This window comes from Malaya genurostris, chromosome 3 (assembly GCF_030247185.1).
Source record: "Malaya genurostris strain Urasoe2022 chromosome 3, Malgen_1.1, whole genome shotgun sequence".
Taxonomy (NCBI): domain Eukaryota; kingdom Metazoa; phylum Arthropoda; class Insecta; order Diptera; family Culicidae; genus Malaya; species Malaya genurostris.
The window spans coordinates 44,182,006-44,204,497 of record NC_080572.1 but is presented as its reverse complement, the minus strand read 5'-3'; the positions used below and the strand labels follow the sequence as shown (position 1 = coordinate 44,204,497).

Genomic DNA, 22,492 nt, shown 5'->3' with positions numbered 1-22,492 from the left:
CTAGCCTGGCGCAATCAAGCCAAGAGTAAATCAAAATGGCTTCCATGAAATAATCAAAACTATTCACTTCACACAACGAACCCTCCGTCACGTTTGACTGCTCCGGAGGATTCATCGTTTCTCTCCAATCACCCCGCCGAAAGCAACCAACCATCACTGGAACAACCCCTCATGAACTGAAAGTTTTAAACTACATAAATTTAAAACGAGCGCCCAGTGCAATTTGTAACGGAAAGTCACGTGCCTCGCGTTTCATGCGCTGCTAGGCATCCCCTCTAAGTTCGCTGCGCATCGAACCGCGAACCAACACCACCATCACAAACTAAACAAACCGGAGAGTCCTTTTCGAGTAAGCTGTTATTAGCGGGAACTTTCTCATTCCTCCAAATTGCATCCATTGTTTTCCCCGTTGGATATGTGAGGAGTATGTGGAAACGAGGACGCGTGCCTAGAATTTAAGACCTCTGTGGCTGTGTTGCGCTGTTGGCTTGGGGTGCACTGGCCTCATAATAAGGCGACGGATTCTTCGGGTTGCTTTGGCGCGCACGCGTCCTTCGCTAGTTACCACTACAACTACTTCGTAGTAACGGCCAATGGACGGTTTTAGGCTCGGTATAGTGGTGGTCTAATATGTAAATGTATGAAATGTAGTAAATGAATATTTTGTTCTTATATTATATATAATACTTTTTGTTCGTTTCGATTGTGTCAATTCACTGTTCAATAACAAAATAAAAATGCATCTTTCTACTGTTTTTCAGTTTGAAACTCTATCAAGAGCAGAACAGTATAAACTGCATTGCAGAATGGTGCTAAGTCGAATGAAAATCCTAGTAGCGTTCCCGATATAGTTTTTTTTGAGTAGCTTATCCACTGCATTACGCTCGCAGATGTATGGATGAGGATCACGCCCGTTTGCGGCCTGTGTCTGGGTGAAGTGACTTTTGTCAGTTATTTTTCAACGCCCCACTCTCTGTTTGAAGTTGTTCGTGTCCTTGCCTCGCGTCAGCCGTAGTTGAGTGTGTTTTCGACCAAAAGATGTTTTTTTTCTTTCATCAACAGGACAAGCCACATCAGTCAACTCCGGTTCAAACAGCTCAGAGATAAGATCAACGACTTAAAGTTATAAGCTTTCTTTCCCGTGTTTACGAGAAGGATTTTATACATCGATTTTCGTACTGTTGATTGGATTGAATGCCAAGAATGCAAACTTGCACCTGTCGTGTCTTTAAGGGAATGTTAAGGGGAAATTATCGTTTTAATGAGTATACGAAAAACATAAACACTTTGCTTAAACTTAAGCGCGAGGTGCATTGTTATCAAAATTCTCAACTTCTATTCGACACTGTCGCAAAAATTTAGAAAAAAACGCGTTCGAGATTGATGAATATTTACTGTTGCGTTTCCATCGAACCTTCATCGTTTACCCACCGTTTGCTATTGGTTGGATCATTAACCGATTCGAGAGCTGAAAAGCCGTTGACTTGGCAAGGGTTTTAACGACATATCGTTGAACTTCCCTATCATTATGTAGGCAACCGCGCGTAAACATGCGGTACCCTCATCTAGTAGCAGAAATAAACATTCATCTACAAATCAGCTCATCCATCCTCGGCCAGCCGTTGAACCTGGTGGGAATGTATAGAGAAAAAGCCAACGATTTACTTCATTATCTACACCGCCTACGCGAGCGGTTGTTTTATATATTTTACCTTTTAGAAGGAGGCACATTTTTATTATACATATATATTTTTGCATTGGCCGCAGCTGTTGTCCATGGATTAGATGATCTTTGATGCTGAGTTTAGTAAGTTGAAAAGTTAGAACGATAAATCAATCGAATTATGTAAATTCAATAAAATTGTATTGAAGTTAGTAGCACTTCCATCTCCTTATTCAATTCTTCATCGTTTGTTTCATTCAGTGTTGCCAAATTTACAAAGCAAATTGGGAAACACTTGCTGGTTGATGTCCTGACTCTAAATGGTAATGTTTCGTAAATTTAACTGCCATCTGTTGTTTTTAATATGTTCAACTCTTTTCAACTTTCAATATTCTTGTTGAAATTGCAGCAGTTCTGAGAAGAATATAGAAAAAATATGAAGTATTTTGCATTGTCAATTTAAATGACGGGTTGAAATTTCAGACACATTGCATGCATTTTTTCATTTTATTTTGCACATTTTACTCCATTATTTCAGAACCGGAAGACGAAGTCGGTAAAAAATTGGATCTAAGTTTTAGAAAATTGGTTAATTGGTTTAAAGACTGTCCCAAAAAGTATGGACGCACTTTGATTTCGCTGTAAATAATTCACAAGTGTTAGATATTCAAATTTTATTCGATATACTGATAATATTAGACTACAACAACAGAATATTATTCTCAACATTTGCTACTTACCCATTGTAGACTAGCTGGTGCACGTCCCTCATGAAATTCCGTACAGACTTCTTGGCGACAAGTTTTGATACTGTTTTCCAATCTTTTTCGAACTGTTGAATGGTTTCGGCTGCCGAGACATGTTTTCTAAGATGTGCCTTCGTTAATGCCCAAAATTCCTCAATTGGTCGAAGTTGTGGGTCGAAGTGACATTTTTGGTATTCTACCGTTCTATTTTTTTCATTCTACCGTTGATTTTGAGTAATGGCAAGAAGCAAGATCTAGCCAGAAGTCAACAGGATCCTTGTGGCTTCAAATCATGGGTAGAAGTCGTTTTTGTATACATTCCTTGATGTATATTTCGCTGTTCATTGAAGCAGTGGTGATGAAGAGTTTCGAAATCTTACCGCAGCTACAAATTGCTTGCCAGACCATAGCTTTCTTACCAAATTTTTCGACTTCAATCGATGTCTCGGAATGGTTTAACACTTGCCATTCTCGCACCGTACAATATTGTGGTCCCGGCAAGGACTTGTAATCGAGTTTCACGTAGGTTTCGTCGTCCATGATTATGCAGTTCAAATTTCCAGCAAGAATAGTATTGTACAGCTTTCGAACCCTCGACCTGATCGATGCTTCTTGTTTCGGACTACGTTTTGGTTGTTTCTGCTTCTTATAGGTTCGAAGATTCAAACGTTCTTTAGCACGAAGAACGTTTGACTTCGAAGTGCCCACTTTTTTGGCCACATCCTGAACTGAAACCTCTTTCTTTTGCTCGAACGCCTTCAGTATACGTTTATCCAACTGAGGGTTAGCAGGACCATTTTTTCGACCCGTTTTTGGTTTATCCTCAAAGATGTTATCCTCACCGAACTTCCTGATTGCATTTCGCATGGCTTTTTCACTTACTCCTTCCATTTTTGCTATCTTTCTCAGCGACAGTTCGCGTTTTGTGCACCATTTGTACATAATTTTTCGACGTTGTTCTGCTGAAAGTCCACGCATTTCGAAACAAACTAATGAAAACGAATAAACAACTGCACAAGTGGTTAGAGAAGAGTGTAAACAACAGGACGCAGCCATAAAAATTGACAGATTCTGAACCATTGCGAAATGGCAGCGGTTTTTTGTTGCGTCCATACTTTCTGGGATAGTCTTTACGAGAAAATCGAGAGGAAACTTTTTCATTTTTTACACATTTTACCTCACTACTGCCATATCGGAAGTTCGATCCGAAGGAGCATATCCGATAAACGAAAGCAGGAATCTTTGTCTTTGTGACCAAATGCATTCTGCATATTACTACTCTGGACCAGCAAACAGTGAACCCAGTAAGCCCAGTACGTCTAATTCAACAATGCTATCATGCTATCACCGAACAGTTTCCGGAATTCTTAATACCACCAACCAGTGCTGTAAAACTTCATTCAATTCAATTGAAACTGAATGTGGAACACATTGACGATCTCTCTAATGCAGTAAACTTCACTCTCTGACATTGTGTGTGTTTGCTGACGGCCCGAACGGGCAGCATTCAATTCATCACTCGTTTCTCTTCAATCGAGGCTCAGTTTAACCACCGTCAGTTGATCTCTTGAAATGACAAAATATTTCTTTCAATAGTGTGAGAGCGGCCTTCAAATGAGGTTCATGTAAACATTCGAATTGGTTCAAGATAATAGATGAAAGACTAATCAGATAGCTGAAATATCAATCACAGACTACATATAAATTAATTGTTTCCTCCTTCAGTTTTCATTTTTAATACTTTACTCCATTTATATTTCTATTCGTTCGAATCTGCTTACTACCAAGAACGAAGACAATGAAGCAGCTATACTACTTGGCACTTGAAACTGAGCAAGCAAAACTTCAAATGACTAGGTACGATTATTCAACTGACGATGAATTCTGGGAGTTTCACTTGAAAATGGCAGCAAAAGTCAAATGAATTAGTAGGGATATGCTGACTGTCAGCGGCCATAAATTTCATTTTCATCTTATTTTATTCGATTGAAAATTAAATTTTACCGCACTGCCACCAACATACAAAGATGGTTTGTTTGACATTGCCCTTTTATTCAGAAGACATTACAGCTCTAAAATATAAGGCTTACAGCAAGCATGTTTGTCTCTCTAAATTAACCCATATGAGACTATCATTTGTTTTGATAAATGTCGAATGCTTTTTAAAAATAATTGGTGCCTTCTGTACGAAATTTTGCAACCCTATAACTGGTGCATTGCATTATGCTTTGCTAGTTTGTTGCAGGCAGACTGATTCATGCTGCGTGCGACAGCGCTAGTCGACCTAAAAACTTTGAATTCGGAAACCAGTTAAAAGCATTTGTTCCGGAAGAACCGGCTGAATTTTTGCATTTCAAGTGTTTTTACCCGGTCATTGCAATAAAAATGTGTTTGAACGACTTTTGCGTAGCTTAATCCAAGCCCTTTTTCGGCATTCAATTCAACCGGTTTTCGAATTCAAAAATATTGAGGCTGGTTTTGCAAACTATATAGTACTTATCCGACTTTTGCATATAGCCGTTCCCTCATTAACATTTCTTGATATTGAATTTTTACCACTAATCGTCCTAAAACTCCGGATCCGAATAAAATCTTATTACAGACCTCGGGACTTTTCGTTTAATCTAAGTTTGAACTTTGTTTGAAAACTGGCCGTGTCAACAAAAATATTTAGTAACTTAAAAAATACGGTGGTTCTATGCCAATTGCAACATAAACCTTATTTTACAACAGAAAATAACATTACTCGAAAACAATGCAATAACAAAAATTTATCACCAGACAGTAATTGGGAGTCATGTCAGCTATACTTGTACAAAGTTGGTTTATTTAACCTCCTCTGTACGCTAAAAATCGGCTGCGAAGTCTGTTGAAATAGAAGCTCAAATTCCACATAAGGAATGTAATACTAAGGCTGTGCTTAGCTTCTTCTAGGCGAAATGCTCGCACTTTCGACTTAACGCTACCCATCAAATCTGAAATACTTAAAAAATATTCCATACACATTTTGATCCAATCTTTTTTTACATTATGTATAATCACTCAGAATTTTTTTTATAGGGTGAAGTTCTGGGGAGTTTAGTGGATTTGCCTCCTTCGGTAAAACAATACCTTCATGGGATCGGATAACCGGTACTTCTGGAGACATTGTTCTTTATATTTTTTGTCGTTGACGGTGCCGGTCGTTATGTACGGGCCTTCTTCTGCCGGAACTTCTCGGGAACATCGAAAAAAAAAACTCTTGACCAAGGATCTGCTTGGCGTCCGTTTGAATGTTCGTCGACCATTACGATACACTTTGGCTGCATCAACCTCTTGAAGTGTAGCTTTCTGGCGCGGGATTTGGCCACCGTATTCTGTTTATCGGTTCGGTTGGGCGCCTTTGTTTTTCTTCTGTTACCAGCTCGCCGCCGGGTAGTCTGATCCTTTTTGAATGTTTCAACCATACGGTCGATCGTTATTTTTCAACTGTTTCGGGATACCTCCTCTCGACCGCGCCCCAAATATTTTGTCGCAGCGCTTCTTGCTTGGAAGCCATTTCGATAACCACTTGACAGATTGTGGCGAAATTTTGCACATGTCAAACCTACACTCTGAAAAAGTGCAATAAAAACTAATTAAAAGTAATACAAAAAATAAAGTGTGATGCATTTTTTTCTGGTACAGCCGTCATCGAATATCATTTCACATATAACAAGATCTAGCAGAAGTCATCTAAAGACTGAAGGTATGGATGCAACCAAAAACCGCTGCCATTTCGCAATGGTTCAGAATCTGTCAATTTTTATGGCTGCGTCCTGTTGTTTGCACTCTTCTCTAATCACTTGTGCAGTTGTTTATTCGTTTTCATTAGTTTGTTTCGAAATGCGTGGACTTTTAGCAGAAAAACCTCGAAAAATTGTATACAAATGGTGCACAGAACGCGGACTGTCACTGAGAAAGATAGCAAAAATGGAAATAGTAAGTGAAAAAGCTGTGCGAAATACAATCAGGAAGTTCGGTGAGGACAACACCTTTAAGGATAAACCGAAAACGGGTCGAAAAAAGGTCCTGCTAACCTTCAGTTGGAACGTATACAGAAGGCGTTCGAGCAAAAAAAGGAGGTTTCTTTGGCCAAAAACGTGGGCATTTCGATATCAAATGTTCTTCGTGCTAAAGAACGTTTGAATCTTCGAACCTATAAGAAGCAGAAAAAACCAAAACGTAGTCCGAAACAAGAAGCATCGATCAGGCCGAGGGTTCGAAAGCTGTACAATACGATTCTTGCTGGAAACTTGAACTGCATAATCATGGACGACGAAACCTACGTGAAGCTTGATTACAAATCATTGCCGGGACCACAATATTATACGGTGCGAGAAGGGCAAGTGTTAAACCAGTCCGAGACATTGATTGCCGTCGAAAAATTTGGTAAGAAAGCTATGGTCTGGCAAGCAATTTGTAGCTGCGGTAAGATTTCGAAACTTTTCATCACCACTGCTTCAATGAACAGCGAAATTTACATCAAGAAATGTTCACAAAAACGACTTCTACCCATGATTCGAAGCCACAAGGATCCTGTTGTCTTCTGGCCAGATCTTGCTTCTTGCCACTACTTGAAATCAACGGTAGAATGGTATACTACCAAAAATGTCATTTTCGTCCCAAAAGACATGAATCCACCAAATTGCCCACAACTTCGACCAATTGAGGAATTTTGGGCATTAACGAAGGCACATCTTAGGAAACATGTCTCGGCAGCCGAAACCTTTCAACAGTTTGAAAAAGGTTGGGAAAAAGTGTCAAAACTTGTCGCCAAGAAGTCTGTACGGAATTTAATGAGGAACGTGCACCAGCTAGTCTACAATGGGTAAGTAGCAAATGTTGAGAATAATATTCTGTTGTTGTAGTCTAATATTATCAGTATATCGAATAAAATTTGAATATCTAATACTTGTCAATTATTTACAGCGAAATCGAAGTGCATCCATACTTTCTGGGACAGTCTTTAGTACAATTGGTTTCGAATGCGTATTAAAATAATTCGTTCAAGGAAATCGATTTATCGAAAAAATATAAAATGAATCTGTAATCACATGCAGCTTCTGAAAACTGGATCTTGATTCTGGAACTGAATTCTAAACCTGAATTCGGAACTTAATTTTAGATTTAGAATTTAGTGTCAAAATTCAATTACAGGACTTAGTTTCAAAATTCAGGCTCAGAATTCAAAACACAGACTGGACTGATTCCTAATTCTGGAACTAGAAACTTTTGTAACTGGTTTCTGTTAAATCTGTGAATGATGATGAGAGAAGCGGTAGGCCATCGAAAACTGACGATAACATCAACAAAATCAAAGTATGGATGACCGTAGACCGCTAATTAACTATTAGAGAGATGGCAGAGAAGTTGGAATTTGATTTTGGATCGTTGTGTAAATTCGCTGAAAAAGATCAGATTTGTGGGCAAACGACTCGTTGGTCCTTGCACCACGATAACGCACCATCACACAATGCTATCGTTATTCGTGAACATTCGGCTAAAACCGAAACAAACACCACTCAGCAACCACCGAGTTCACCTGATTAAGCTCCCTGCGACTTTTTCTATTTGGTCGACTCAAGAAACCGGTTCGTGGAACGCGTTTCAGCACCCGAGATGAGATTATGGTAAAATCGCAGATGGCTCTGATGGTCAAACCGAAAACTAAATATATAAAATGTTTCGAGGATTGGATCAAGCTCTGGCATAAGTGTGTTGCCGTCGATGGCTAGTACTTCGAAGGGGACAATATCGATTTTGATGAATAATCTTGTATTTTTATTTTCTGAATAAATTCCGGGAACTTTTTGATTAAGGTAGTTTAAAGTAAATTAATTTTTGCCCTGTCCCCGGTTTGCCTCCCTTTCCTTTAAATTTTATTTGTATTCGCATCATCCAGTTGAGTCTGTGACATTACTTGCCATCCTTTTCAAATTAGATAAAGCCTGCCGGAAATCAATCTTGACATAGGATTCGTTATCCATTAGAAATTTACCTCCATACTTCGTCTGTACTCGATCATGCAATATGAATAATTTGTAATGTAGCAACCACATTAGTAAAGCGGAATTTTATTCTCTCAGTTAATGTAAGGATGTGTTTTATTAATTCGATTATTAAAACTGTTTCATTTTATTGAAATCTAGAAAAACTAAATTTAATCTTCTATAATCTCATACGATTTCAATTCGATTCGGCGGTTGATCTCGTATCAAATCATAAACTCCTTCGTAGCCGCAGATAGTATATAAATATATCAAACTAAATACATTGAAATAGCAACGGCCACTGCTTGCCAAAATATCATTAACTGATGCTCCATTTGTGCCATGTGAAACACCTTATGTGCTTGGCACACGATCGGGTGAACTCAAATTCTCACCTGAGCTCTCACAGCTCAAGCCACCCATACGGCATGCAGTTCGCTCTGTTTGAATTTGTTCTCTCTCCGGTTCCCTTATGTACTTTTATTACCGGAGCAAATTCACCCGACATAACCGGCTGCAGCATAAATAGCCTTCTGTTTTACTACACACTCGCGTGCTTCCTCGAAGTTTATGTGCTCTCTTTTTCTGGCTCTACCTTTTCGGCGGCGTGTTTCTCTTTTGTTCTGTTGTACATATATCCCCATCGAAATGAAATCCCGGGCCTTTCGGTAGTTTGATCGAACGTAAAACGGACTCTTGCTGGCGGTGATCAACGCCACTCTTGGGATCAGTCAGGTGCGAAGCACCCAATCGAGCGGACGCTTTTTTGTTTACCTTCCGAACTTCGATCAAACTAAGGGTTAGACATTTTTCGAAATTCGAAAATCTTCGGTCGGATTGTTGGTAGTTCTGCGCCCTAGAGCCGGTAATTTATTGACGTGATTGTGATTGAGGATGTCACGTGATATTCTGAAATGGTGCTAACCCAAGTGATTCTAGCCTATTGATTCTAGGCCGTGGATTGTGAAACAAAGTACGAATGATCGGTGAACTAGAAAGTCCTTGTGGACAATAAAACCATATAAACTGATTGTGGAAGTGCCCGAGTGGAAACCAAGATTGGGATTATCGCGACAGGAAATTAAAACATTCTACCACTCTATACCGAAAAGGACACCCGCAGCAGCATTTGTCTTATATTTTGTGATAGCCAACTCAGCTGAGGGATCCTTTTCGGCCGACAGTTGCTGGGTTCAAGGTGAGGATTAATAAGAGTGACTTCTGTGGGTGGGTAAATGTTTTACATCGAAATGAGACTAGATTTCGTCAGTGAAGATGCTCGTAGAATCGCTTCCTTGATGGTACGACTAAAGACGTTCGAATACACAGTCACCTGCTGCCGCTGCTGACTGGAATCGGGAAAGAGGGTACCGGCAGACGATGGAATCACCGAAAACACCTGCTCTGTTTAGCATAAAAAAAAATACCTGGTTCGCCAGCCACCAGTCGATCAGGGAAATAAAAAATAAGATGCAACGAGGTCTGGCGTCTGCCGGTTCTCTTGTTTTTTCTTCGGTCGTCGTTTTTTTGATTGCTTTCTTTCGTTTGCTGGCTGGATTTTTACGGCTGGCTTTTCGGCTTTCGCGTTTGCACCGATCGATCAAGCTCAGCTGCATCGGGTTGCATCGGAACGGCCGAGAATGTGATTGCAATCGAAGACCGTTGACTTTTCCCGGGAGCCACCGCTGCACCCCTACGCAAGTGTGAGAGTGTCGCGTGATTAATTCGCAAGTTGAGATATTTTTGGCCGGAGTAACGATGGTAGGGTTTCAAGTGGTCGGTTAAGGGAAAAAAATGCATTGGGAGTGTTGCTGCTGGACCAGAAGATGAATGTCGTTTAAGCGCAGACAGTGGACGACCGGTTGTCTGGTGGGAACTTTTCGGGGGTACTGAGATTATAGATATCCATTCCGGTGATAAGCGCTTGTGTTGAAATGAGCTGTCAGGATCGCTGACATGTTGAGAAAGTAATACGAGTTTCGGGTGAGGATTGAAGATGAAAAAACGGTGAAGATTAATTAGCTTTCTTTGTTGATAATGTTGGACGATGATGGAGCTTTAAGCTGGTCAGTTGTAATACGATCCTTCGATCAATTCTTATCACGGAAATTGCGAGTTGTTACCGAAAAGATATCGTTTACCAGTTTTGATTTGACTTTTAGCCAGCCGTCGAAACTTTTCCTAGTATTCTTAGTCTCTCACTGGTAAAAGTTTTTTTTTGCTTTAAACCGGGTTCGTTGCTTATGTTTTCCCGGTTGCCCTGCAATCGCAATAGTTTTAATTTATTTAGTACGCTGAGTTATAGTCTATCACTGCTGCGACAAAAACTGCGTAAAAGACTTGCACAGTTTTATTCATAATACTACAATTTTATATTAACTTTTAGCATTAGCTTTTCAAAAAGAACCGATTTCTCAGTAGCAGAGTCCTTGTTCGTAACCCAACTAAGAAATTTGTGAGTATCGAAACGATTGTTAAAACAAATTTTTTTCTTTTGAAACTTGTCGTCGGTTTATAACTTTGACTACTTATCCGATAAACCAACACCAGAAATAACAATATTCCGTGCATTGTTGTTTGAAAATACATCAGACCTTTTTTTACAAAATAACTGTGTTTACAAATGAGGACTTAGATATTCAGTTGTTTTGAGTTTTTATTTCATACTCAAAGTTCCGTACCTTCGCGTAATCTAGTATATGAGTTCTAAGAATAATCATATAGCGCTTGATTTTACGTTTCGTCTTCGACTCATCAGTGCGTTAGCAGTTTATATTGAGCTGCTAGCGCGACTTAGTTGTTTAACATTAACGGCTGACTAGACGTTAAGATAATGTTATTAGCAAAACGCTTTACACCGAAGGGCAATGTCTAAACTGACTTCTCGGGTGAAACAAGTTTGGGCTTTCGGATCGTTCAGGTTGTAGTAATTTAATGGTTAATAATAACCTCCCGAAATTGCGGTAGCGCCAATTGTTTGTTTCTAAATGACTTAGATAGCGCTTTTTGCGCAGTTTATTTCCTGGTGTCTTTATTTGGCAAATTCCTTCGCGGATTCTCCAAATAAGAATTTTTTTCAAACTGTTTTATTTATGTCGTTTTCGCTTGAGAACACTGAAACTGACCCAGGGTAGTTTCATCAAACAAACACTTTTCACGAAACTGTGTTGTTTTCGCTCTTAGCAACGGCGGTTTGAGCAAACCTGATATAACAACCAGGTTCGAAACTGACTCGATTTTCAGTTCAACAACGTTAAAACTAGGTTCGAAACTAGCTTCAAACAAACGGTTTGACAGCAGTTAGGGTGGAAACTGGGTTAGGTTTGGTATCAAGCGAAAACGACATTAGTCAATTGAAAAGTATGTTAAATATGCTATTATCCTTTCCTCCTCCTTCCTAATTTTTAGGAGAATCAGAAAATGGTTTTATTCAGAGCCTACTTGACCCTTTGATTCTACGCATTTCGAACAACTATTACGAAATTTATTGATACTATAAAACAACTTTTATTTCGAGGTGAATCATTCGAATAGATTTCGATTTCTTTCAAATTGGTTAAGCACTGTTCTGCACGTGAGTGTCCGCACGGTGCAAAAGACGTGATAGTCGGACCGAGCGAGGTCTGGAGCACACGGCGGGATCGATTATATTTCCTATTAAGCTCTTCCGATTGAAAACCAGTAATTCGGGAACCCGCCTAAAAAGTAACAAAAAAATGTTAAAATTAATGTCGCATCGATTTCTAAAGAGATTGATTGATTGATTTTAAGGAACTTAAATGCAAACGAGAGTAATACTCTTTACATCAGCTCCTGTTGAAGGTGCGAGGTTTTCATTTTCGGTTTTTAATTCAATGAGTAGTTTTTAAATTTGATACTTTTTAGCTTCATTGTCCTACATTTTCAAATTATGGAAAGCCCATAAATAGATGTCAATTGAGTATTAAAATGAAGGTTAACATTATAAGTTTCTATTGAACAGTTTTTTCGAGTTTATGATTTGAAGATATCGGTCGGTAAGTACAGTCATTTCCAGAAAAAAATCTTTTAATTCAGCATTCATTTTCGCATACATATTTGGAGAACAAATTAGAGAAGTCAAGTCTTTGAATTATATAATTATTACTAAATTTTGAATGAATTTCACTCTTTGATACTGAATTCTGTTTCAAAAGATGAAAAATGAAAACATTTCCAGTTAGTTTCACACTGAGTGCTATTTACATTCATGTTTTTGATTTAAGCAATCGTTGTCTTCAGCACAAACATTTTACGCATCGTTGGCGGTTCAATGCATAGAGCGCTGTTCATACAAGTCCGCTTCGTATGTTCGAGACCTGACTTGGAAGGAGGTCTGTTGAAACAGAATGGTCAAATCCCATCAAAGGAATTTATTCGCAAGCATTTCTTTAAATGTCGCTATCATTTCTCTGTGCATACGAACAATGCTTTCAAATCATTGTCATGATAAAAGTATAAACCAAAATTTTTCAATAATTAATAGGAAGGGCTCAATGACAGTGTATAGTGGTGATCGCTATTTGCGATATGAAGCTACATATGTAATATACAAGCAGACTTTTTTGGTCATTGGTCTTCCAAAACAAGACATTTAAAACCTTATTTTTCTATCTAAAGTCCATCATCTATTGATAACCCCCTTCGATCCCATCAATTCAATCCCATAGTTGTAGGCCTCTTCGAGCACTTTCGTTAGCTGCTAGAGTAGACCATATGCTTCTCGTTATTGAATCGTTACAACGTCAAAAATTTCCCACGAGACATGGCATGTGATCGATCCGTGTATGCCCTGTATGTGTGCATCGGAAGTAATCGAAGAAAATTTACCACCTCGACGTACCGCTCGGAACGGAATGGAGTGGAGTGCGGGGCGAAAAGTATTTCCACGCTTGATGAACCACCACCCCGTGGGGGAAGCTTTTTTCCGAGTTGGTCCCGACGAACTACGCTTGCTTCCCACAGCTCGGACAGGCGCACGTTTCAGATATTATCGTCTAATTTGTTAATGGTTATCAATTATGGTGAGAATGTGTGTTTGCCGGTTTGCATGTACTCAACTAGACTTGAAGCCGTTAGTTGAGCTACATTATAACCTGTGGTGGATTATTTTGTTTGTTTTTGTTTGTTTGGACGTGTGTCAGGTGAGATGGTGCTATATCTAGATGGAAGTGATTGGATATTTGAGGCGTCCTGAGGGGTTTAATTAATTCACCGAACTACATATACTTTTTTCAAAATTTATAAAAGGATTATCCTTGTACATATTACCTTTCATTCAATCTCTTCGAATTTACAATACTTACAATAGAATTCTCGGTAATTTTTCAAAAGGGCGTATAAGCAAGTGACAGTTTCTCTTTGTTTACTTTCTCTTCTATTAATTACCAAGCGATTTCCACGTTTATCACTCAACTCTTTGCATGAAATGATACCCGAAACTTCCGACTTTCAAACAGAATAGTGATATCAAAGAAAATCTTTTTAATCATATCACAATAATCGAAAGAGAGAGTGATTAAAGAGAAACTGTCACTTGCTTATACGCCCTAATGAAAAATCAACCGAGAATTTACAATTTACGATTTTGTTACGTCACTTGTGTCAAACACTTCTGGAGTTGTCCACATAATTTGGAATCGATATTTCGATGGTAGGAAAACGAGCATTGCTGCAAAATCGGCCGCAATATAAAGATGAACAACGCAAACAAATTTTGCTTCATGACAATGCAGCTCCCCATGTTTCGAAAGTCATAAAAATTTATTTGAAAACGCAGAAATGGGAAGTTCTTCCCCACTCACTATATTCACCTGACATTTGTTCCGGCCCACGGTGCATGGCGAAATGATAAAAAAAATTGGTGCGATTCATTAATCCAATCTAGGGGATAAACATATTTTCAACGCGGTATACAAGATAAAAGAAAGATACAAACAATACAAACGAAAAACAAAAAAAAAAAGATAGCAAAAAAGTAATGGATAAGGATGAATAATGGTACAGTAATGATATTCTCGCAATATACCATGGAAGTTTGCAAAAAAAAGTATTTATTCCAACACCTGATAGATGCAAAAAAAACTTGGGATGATTTAAATTTCTTGATAAAATCCCGCATTCTTTTATGTTAATCAGAATGTATTGTTTTGTCTTTTGAACTCATGGATTCGAAAATGTCATCGATTTGTTTAGTAAATGAAATTTTCGCAATGAAAAAAAAAATAGAAAAATCCATTTTGATTAATTGAGCTAATGTGAACTCATCTACTACTTATTTTTAAGAATATTTTCAAATACCTTTTCACTTCAGAATTATGCAGCCGTACATGCAGCCATAATTATTCTCTATAATCACAGACCACGAAGAGTGACAGCAGAGACATAATCGATAACCGCCCACTCAGTCTGGATGCCAGCTGTTACTGCCGTAGGCTCATGTACCGCCATCAGAAAGGGGGTGAAATGCAACTAAAATAGAAATAATCACGAGCCATCCATGAGACAGTTAGAAGGTTTCTCGAAGGTGTAATTGAATTCCTCGGATGGTGTTAAATCCATTTTAAAGTTTTACCCTTTCTAGTTGTAGCAGTAGAAACTTTTGTGAGACTTGTTTCAATACTTTTACGACTCATGCCGCTAGTGATTATTATTTTTATTATTATTGTTACTGTTCTTATTCTTGTAGTCGTCAATTACCATTTCGTTGATAAAATCAATGTATTAAGCAATTCCATTTGAACACTAAGACCAATTTTCCGTAAGTTTTGCTTGAGCATGCTTCATAAATTTTCAAAACCATATATCTGAAAACGTTTGGTTCGAATGATTTGGTGTCTCCAGTCTTCAGAAATGTTCTGTATCTCGGAAATTGTAGCATTTAGTAGAATCTCGACTAGCATCTTTAAGGCTTTATAATATATTATCATTAGCTACAACATATATAACATATTATAATTATTATTGTCCCGGGTGCATAGGGCGCTGGTCTTACAAATCAGTTGTCGTATGTTCGAGCCCCGACCTGGAAGGATTCGTAGTGTCAGTAGAATCGTAGCACCAGCCATGCAATGGTTCTGTACACTCTGAATCGGCTGCGAAGTCTGTTGAAACAGAAGGTCAAATTCCGCTACAGGAATGTAATACCAAGGCTATATTATAAAATAGAAAAAATAAAAAAAACAGTTTTAGGTTATCGAATTTAAAGTTACATTTTGGCAAATCCTGTCAGCTTGGAGCGAAATCAATCTTCAGTCCAGCAACGCCATCACACGGTGTCACATTCAACATATCATGACAATTGTATGGGTGCTCAGTGTTGCTATTTTGGCGCGCACGAATTTGACATTTCACTTCCTTACTTCTGTGTACGAGATTCGATGCGGACTCGCCGGAGGGTGTCATGCTCGCAAGAAAGGATGTTTCCAATGATTTGTTCGAGAAATGTGAGAGCTGGATATCTTGTTAATTTTGGGTATAAAGCAAAAATACTACAATTTTTATCAATTTTTTTTCTCCAGATGATTCCAACAGTTACCTGAAACATTTGTGAATACCATTTTTGAGATAAATGATTTTGACAATTAAAGGGATTTTTGCCTAAGCTCTTTTCAAAAGTAAGGTGGAATTAAAATTGTGAACTGACGATGCAAACTATCCTTTTTGATTATTCGTATGAAAAATTGGAACCAAAGCAAAAAATACAAAAATTTAATATAAAAAAATATGATTTCCGTTTCTTAACTATCAGAGAGTTCCGATTTTAAAGTTTTTGACCAATATTTGACAAACAACTAACATACCTAAACTACAATTTGGATCAGTTGTAGCCAAATTTAGAAGATTTTATCCGTTTTTTGCATGGTCGTTCTATTTTAATTCACTTCTCCCTGTAATTCCGGAACCGAAAGTCGGATCGGGATGAAATTTATTAGTAATCTTTGCGATCGTAAGACCTTTCATTTGAGTCTTTATTGAGCATTTGAAATCAAATATTTTGGTCATAAACTAACAAGACATGTACGATATAGGAATTTGAAATTTGGCAAGTTGAAAGGAGTTTATTCGTTTTTATATCGTGTATTTAAACATGTATATAAACATATTCTTCCAATTGAATTTTTTTTCTTATCACATCGTAATACCGGAATCGAAGATCGGATCCGGAAAATAATTTAATAGTGTGCTATGAGAAACTAAGATCGTTCTTATGAATCTAAATTTGTAAAAATCGATTCAGTCATCTCCAAGAAAATCAAGCGCATATTTTCTGCACACACACAAACACTCTGAAGATGTGATTAAATCCGATTGTAACAATGCGCTGTACTAATTTATTCACTCGCTATATGTACTGTCTTTGGTTCTGGTGGACTTTTTTTCAAGTTGCAAAATCGATATGTTTCGAATGACATTTATTGTCAAGAAAGGGGCAGTGCTTGTTTCTGTTTCGTAGAATTTTTAATGTCTCTTCAAGGAGGAAGCAATTGAAAGTGATGTGGCAATGCTTGTCACTTTCTGAGTCCGATATCGATTAAGGTGTCTCCTTGTATTGAATTATTAAAACTGTTTACATTTACTGTATCATTGGATGGATGCGTGCATTGAAGGATACTTCAGAGAGCGTGTTTTGTATTGACTGATGACAAACAGATAGGACACTCACAACTGGATACTCTAATCATTCCAACGGTCGTTTCGAATATACAATTCAAAGTACTGCGTTCTAAACTCTAGATCATGCTCAGCAATGATCCACTTTTCTATGTATATCTTTGAAAATGCACAGATTGACTCATTGAAATCTGCTCGTAAATGCTTTCAGGAACCGCATAGGATACATTTTTATCGATCTGGCATCTAATAAATATTGATATTTGAAGCTTGACTAGTTTTTGATGAAAAAATAATCATAACTTTTTACTGGTAGCTCATATGAAAAAGCTTAGTTGAGCAAAATTATGCGCAATGATTAGTACAACAACTCTTCTGAACCCAAATTTTCCGTAGAACGTTTCACAAAAAAGTTAGAACAAAAAAGAGAATTTTCAGGAGCCACCCTACTTTTAGTCGGGAAAATTGATGTAAGTCGGCCAAATGAAAAGTTAGAGAGGTGCTTTTTTCAGCAAAGTCGCTCAAAATAAAATTTTCTATAACTTTATTCTACAACAAAATCCATTTTGAGTTCAGTTAAGAAAGTTAGATTTCAGATTTCAATCTAAATGAGGACCACCCTAGTAACACTTTTCATCAAAAGGAGCGCAATTTGATTACAAACAACTTTTGTGAAGACACCAACTACAAAAAACTAATATTTAATAGTGAAAATATTTTTGTCACGTTAATTTCCCGTTTCGGACCACTGTGGAATGGTATTAAACTACACGGGGTTGTTTGAGCTGTTGACGTAGGGCTAAACAACGATTGTCAAAATCGTTGCTAAAATTTGTTTTGAATATTTAGGCAGCAGTTCTATCGTGTTCCATATAAACTCATTTGTGAAATATTTTATCGGAAATAATTCCATTACAATTTTGGATACACTGAAAAGGACCGTTTAGTTAGTGGGTGTTGGAGATGAAAGCTGCTGATCACGATTATTCAACATTCTTTGATCGAGGTCATGCTCGAATGAGAAGAAACGGAAGAATTTCGATGAATATTATCTAGTTGGTAGCTCTTGTTAGCTGGTGGATATATAAACCTACTTCGGGACTACCAGTCTCAGGTTACCGGTTTCGAAAGCACCGATAATAATGAAGAAAAACTCCAAAAACGGAACTCACCTCGATTTCTCAGCAACGGTTTAACCGATTTTTACAAATCTTGATTTAAAGCTCTGATTATCTTAAATTATACTGTGCAATTTCATCCAGATTCGACTTTCGGTTCCAAAATGATTGGGCTATGGGTATCAAAACTTTCAAACCATCATACAAAATGACGATGTAAAACCAGTACACATCGGTACGTGTTGGTATGGAAGAAGAAAACACCACAGCCTTTGCGAACGAAGCACACTGCGTGCTTTGTTCAATTTCGTATAGCGTATACAGGAGAAAGGAAAGAGAACAAAAACTTACACCGTTTTAAAAAACAACCGAATTCATTGACACCAAGAACACATGAGCACGTGTTTCTAAACGTGTTGAAGAAAAAAGAACGCCGGTGCAGGCACAAATGTCTGTTACCGGTGTTTGGTGGTTGGTGTCTGGTGTTCGGTTTGGTTGATCATAAGGAATGTTTTATGATGCTAATTGAAAACTATTACTCCTCATTTTACTTAAATTGCATGTACAGCAGTAACAGGAACACAAGTTTTCGTTTAATTGGTTCAATAAGAAAAATGCAGAAGAGATAAATCAGCCAGCTTAAATTTAAATAAAGTCTTTGTCTCTGTAATCAGCATTTGAATGGAATAGTTTTAGCGCTGAACTTATTATTGAACTAAATTGGTCAAAATTGGTGGATTGAATTAGGATTTTTTAGAATTCAAACGACGAAAGAAGTTTAAAAAAAATTGATAAGATATCTGGAGCTAGTGCTCCTTGAGATTACAGATTCCTTGAAATATTGGATGCAAGAGTTTGGAGGTGTTCGAAACGCCACAGCTCATGAAGTTTGCAGTGCGATGTACACGTGTGGCACAGGACACTCGTTGTTAGACAAAGACAACTGGGATTTTTATGGCATACTTTCTTTGGACCTCCTCAAAATGGCGATTATTACTGCAGCTCATTTGGTCGCTTATTTGCCCGATATCGATCTTAAAGGATTAGTAAAAAGTGCCTTATTTGTTCGTGTAAAGTATAGCGTTGTATAGAACACAAAAGTTACGTATGAAAAATTCAACCTGTTTATGCAGATTGCTATTGTTTTATCATCAATAGTGATATTGCCAATCGATTTTCACACAATCGAAGTGATTTGCACTAATAATACAGGTTAGTTTGTGGCTTCTTTCTACGTAAGTGACGATGAGGCACAAATCTAAAGTATTAAAAATGCATGCAAACGACTTTGAAGCCCTGACACTAATAACTGTTCAGTGTCCACTATTTGTTTGATTTTCCCAACAAAAGCAATATTTATCGAGCAAATCGTTTGCCGGGGAAGAACCACCGGTAAAACCAAATCCATTGAAACGTTCCTTTATCGCATGTGGTTCTTCTTTGCACATATTCTCGATAAAATATTCATAATTCGCACGGGCAATTGGTAAGATAGCTAGACCTGAGGCACCGTACAAGCTGGTAAAATTTACTTGAAATATTTTCTCTTCGCTGTACGCAAGCTTAGGTCCCGAATAGGGTTGTCAACGTCTAACGCATGGCCAGTTTCATAATTGATTTGATCGATTTGAATGGTGACCTACTAGTTTCTGTGTGGACCTTTCATTGATTAGTTTTCTTTCGGATCTTGCAGATGGCACACCTATCACCACCTCCATCGCCACCGGTTTTGGCAAGCCAAATGCCGGCCAACCCACTGGAACTGAATGCTTCCTCAACAAATCTGATGCAGCGAGCGTCAGCGTTCAGTTCCGTGTTGGGACAGAAATGGAGTGCACGAGGTAAGTCGGGAGCTTTTCAGCAGTTTGTAGTGTAGGATTTTCAATTTCCATTCCGATTCCAAATAGATCTTCCCCTGCTTTACAACCCACTGTTCTATTCGGGAGCGGCATTCCTATGGCCACAGTTCCTGCTGCCTCAGCAGCCCATCACACCTATCTCGCCGAATTTGGTTAGTTCCAGAGACTACACTTTAACTCCGGAGAAGGAAGAAATCATCGGTAAGTGTTTTCGGATGACCAAAACCGTTTTCTTGGTGTAACTGATTCTCATATTTCACCCACGAACAGACGAGGATATGCCACTGAATTTGTCGATGAAACCATCCGCGTCAACACCAAATTCTCGATCGGTGGCGGCGGCAGCCGCAGCCGCTTCTCTGGCCCACTCCATCCATATTTGGTCACCGGCCAGCATGTGCGAGAAGGAAACCACGGACGATTCTCAAAGTAATATTGACATCGAAAATGACAACGACGGCGACTCGTCTAGCGGTGGCGAGCTGCAGATCGATGAGTCTTTCGAACAGCATCGACATCGGCAGCAGCTGATGGAGAGCCAAAAGGCTCGCATCCTAACAGAATATAACAATTTACTGCTAAACAGTGGCGCTGCCAGTGGGAAAAATGAGCGGAACTACTTCAACTATAGTAAGATCAGCAAGGGTTACTTTACTCATTTGCAGCAACAGCAGAAGAACCTGGAGATTCTCAGACAGAATCGTACGGATGTGTTTGTAGTGAACAATAATGACAGCAATAGCAGTAATAATAACAATAACAACAGGGACGGTGTGAAGAATAACAATGTCAGTGCGTTCAGTGATAGTAGTGCTAGTGTTGAGTTCCGGATTAAGAACGAGATCACGAGACCAGATTCGACCGGGCACAGTGACGGTTATGTGTTCAAGCGAGAGCCCGGTCATGGACTGGCTGGAAGTGAGGAGAAAAAACCGGCCCGACTGTATCAGGTAAGTTTTCTTATATTCTTAGAAGGTTAGTTTCGATCGCTCCATCTGACTGTAATGAAGCTGAGCTATCAACCAAAAATTTGCAAACTGGCCCACGTTTTTGTGCAGATCACAAACGGATTCGTTCAAAAACCATTCGAACCTTCCCCTTTATCCGGGATACGATCTAATATTTATCCAAGTGGCGGTCGCCGTCGTCACGGCAAATCCGTCGGAAGCGAAGTCTGAATGCAATCGATTCTTGTTTCACGGTGTTGGAATTCTTTCAACGCCACGAAGTTTGTGTACGGCGGCGGGTACATGTCCGAGTTTGACAAATGAACTGAAAACAATCCGACACGAATCAGTTAATGAGTGGTGTTTACTGCCAGCACACCTACTCGGTGCGATATCTGGACTGTTTGGGTTGAGCGGGTTTTCCAGCACCAGTAGAGCTCACGAGATGTACAATGCCTTCTCGTTTGGAACTGTTTACACAAGTGTGCGTCATCCTGTTTGTACCATCGGCAGCGACACCGACCCGCATATTTTACTGATAGTTTTTTTCTCGGTGCACAAGAAATTATGCTAATAGTTGCGCCTCGGACCCCAAACCAACTGTAGAAAGAATCACGATCTTGTCTCACCTCCACCTGAGCTGGGTCGAAGATTTGGGCAGAACTACAAATTGGACTATCAGAGCGTACGTAGCCGAAACAGGAAGTCTAATGGCCGTACTAAGCGGAGGAGGACAAGATATCTTAGAAATGTAAACAATAACAGCCTGGGACTCATATATATTTCATGAGGAAGAATTCGGATCGACGGTGGACGGTGTGGCATCAGTATTGATTTATAATTCGTTTTCGCTCTGCTTTATGCTGCTCACATGAATTAATTATGCTTCGAAGGGCGGAAAGTGATTTTATTGCCCCTGTTTTTGCTTTCCGTTGGTTGAAGATTAGAGCGTTAGATTGTGGGTTGTTCAATTATCTTGAAAATGTGGAACTTAGATGCGGGATGAGCTAAGACAAAGGAATTTTGGTTTGTAATACGGAATTGATTTACGGGGCAACTGTTTTATTCGGACGAACTTTTAAGCTCTGGTATGATACGGCTTCCCGTTCTCATTGGGTTAACTTGTGCTGGATGTACCAGTCTGTAGCATATTCATATACACTAAGGTCTTTTTTTATGCGATCTTTTTTTATGCGTTTTTTATGCGAATTTTCAGAGTTATGCGGTTTTTTTATGCAAAGTTTCGGAGTTTTGCGGTTTTTTATGCGAATTTCAGAGTTATGCGGTTTTCTTTTGTGCGGTTTTTTTATGCGAAGTTTCGAGTTATGCGATTTTCAGAGTTATGCGGTTTTTTATACGGTTTTATATATGTTTTTTTATGCGGTACGTAAACTCGCATAAAAAAAGACTTCAGTGTAATCTATTAGGCATCGCAAAAATATCAATTTTCTAAACTACTTATAATTCCCTTTTTGCTTTGGAATTTCTAACACGACTCTCTACCAGACCAAAGTGTT

At 38.6% G+C, this 22,492-nt stretch overlaps 1 protein-coding gene across 1 annotated transcript in view; it reads left to right on the top strand.

Annotated features, from left to right (window-relative positions):
• The first annotated feature begins 9,135 nt into the window (after window positions 1–9,135).
• The window catches only part of LOC131438196 (zinc finger protein sens), a 28,204-nt gene continuing 14,847 nt past the window's right edge, over window positions 9,136–22,492 (top strand). Inside the window, exons 1-4 of the mRNA XM_058608048.1 lie at window positions 9,136–9,618; window positions 19,863–20,010; window positions 20,077–20,229; window positions 20,299–20,978. Coding sequence (XP_058464031.1) covers window positions 19,863–20,010; window positions 20,077–20,229; window positions 20,299–20,978 — 981 coding nt within the window. The 5' untranslated portion in view covers window positions 9,136–9,618. The remainder of the gene's footprint in view (window positions 9,619–19,862; window positions 20,011–20,076; window positions 20,230–20,298; window positions 20,979–22,492) is intronic.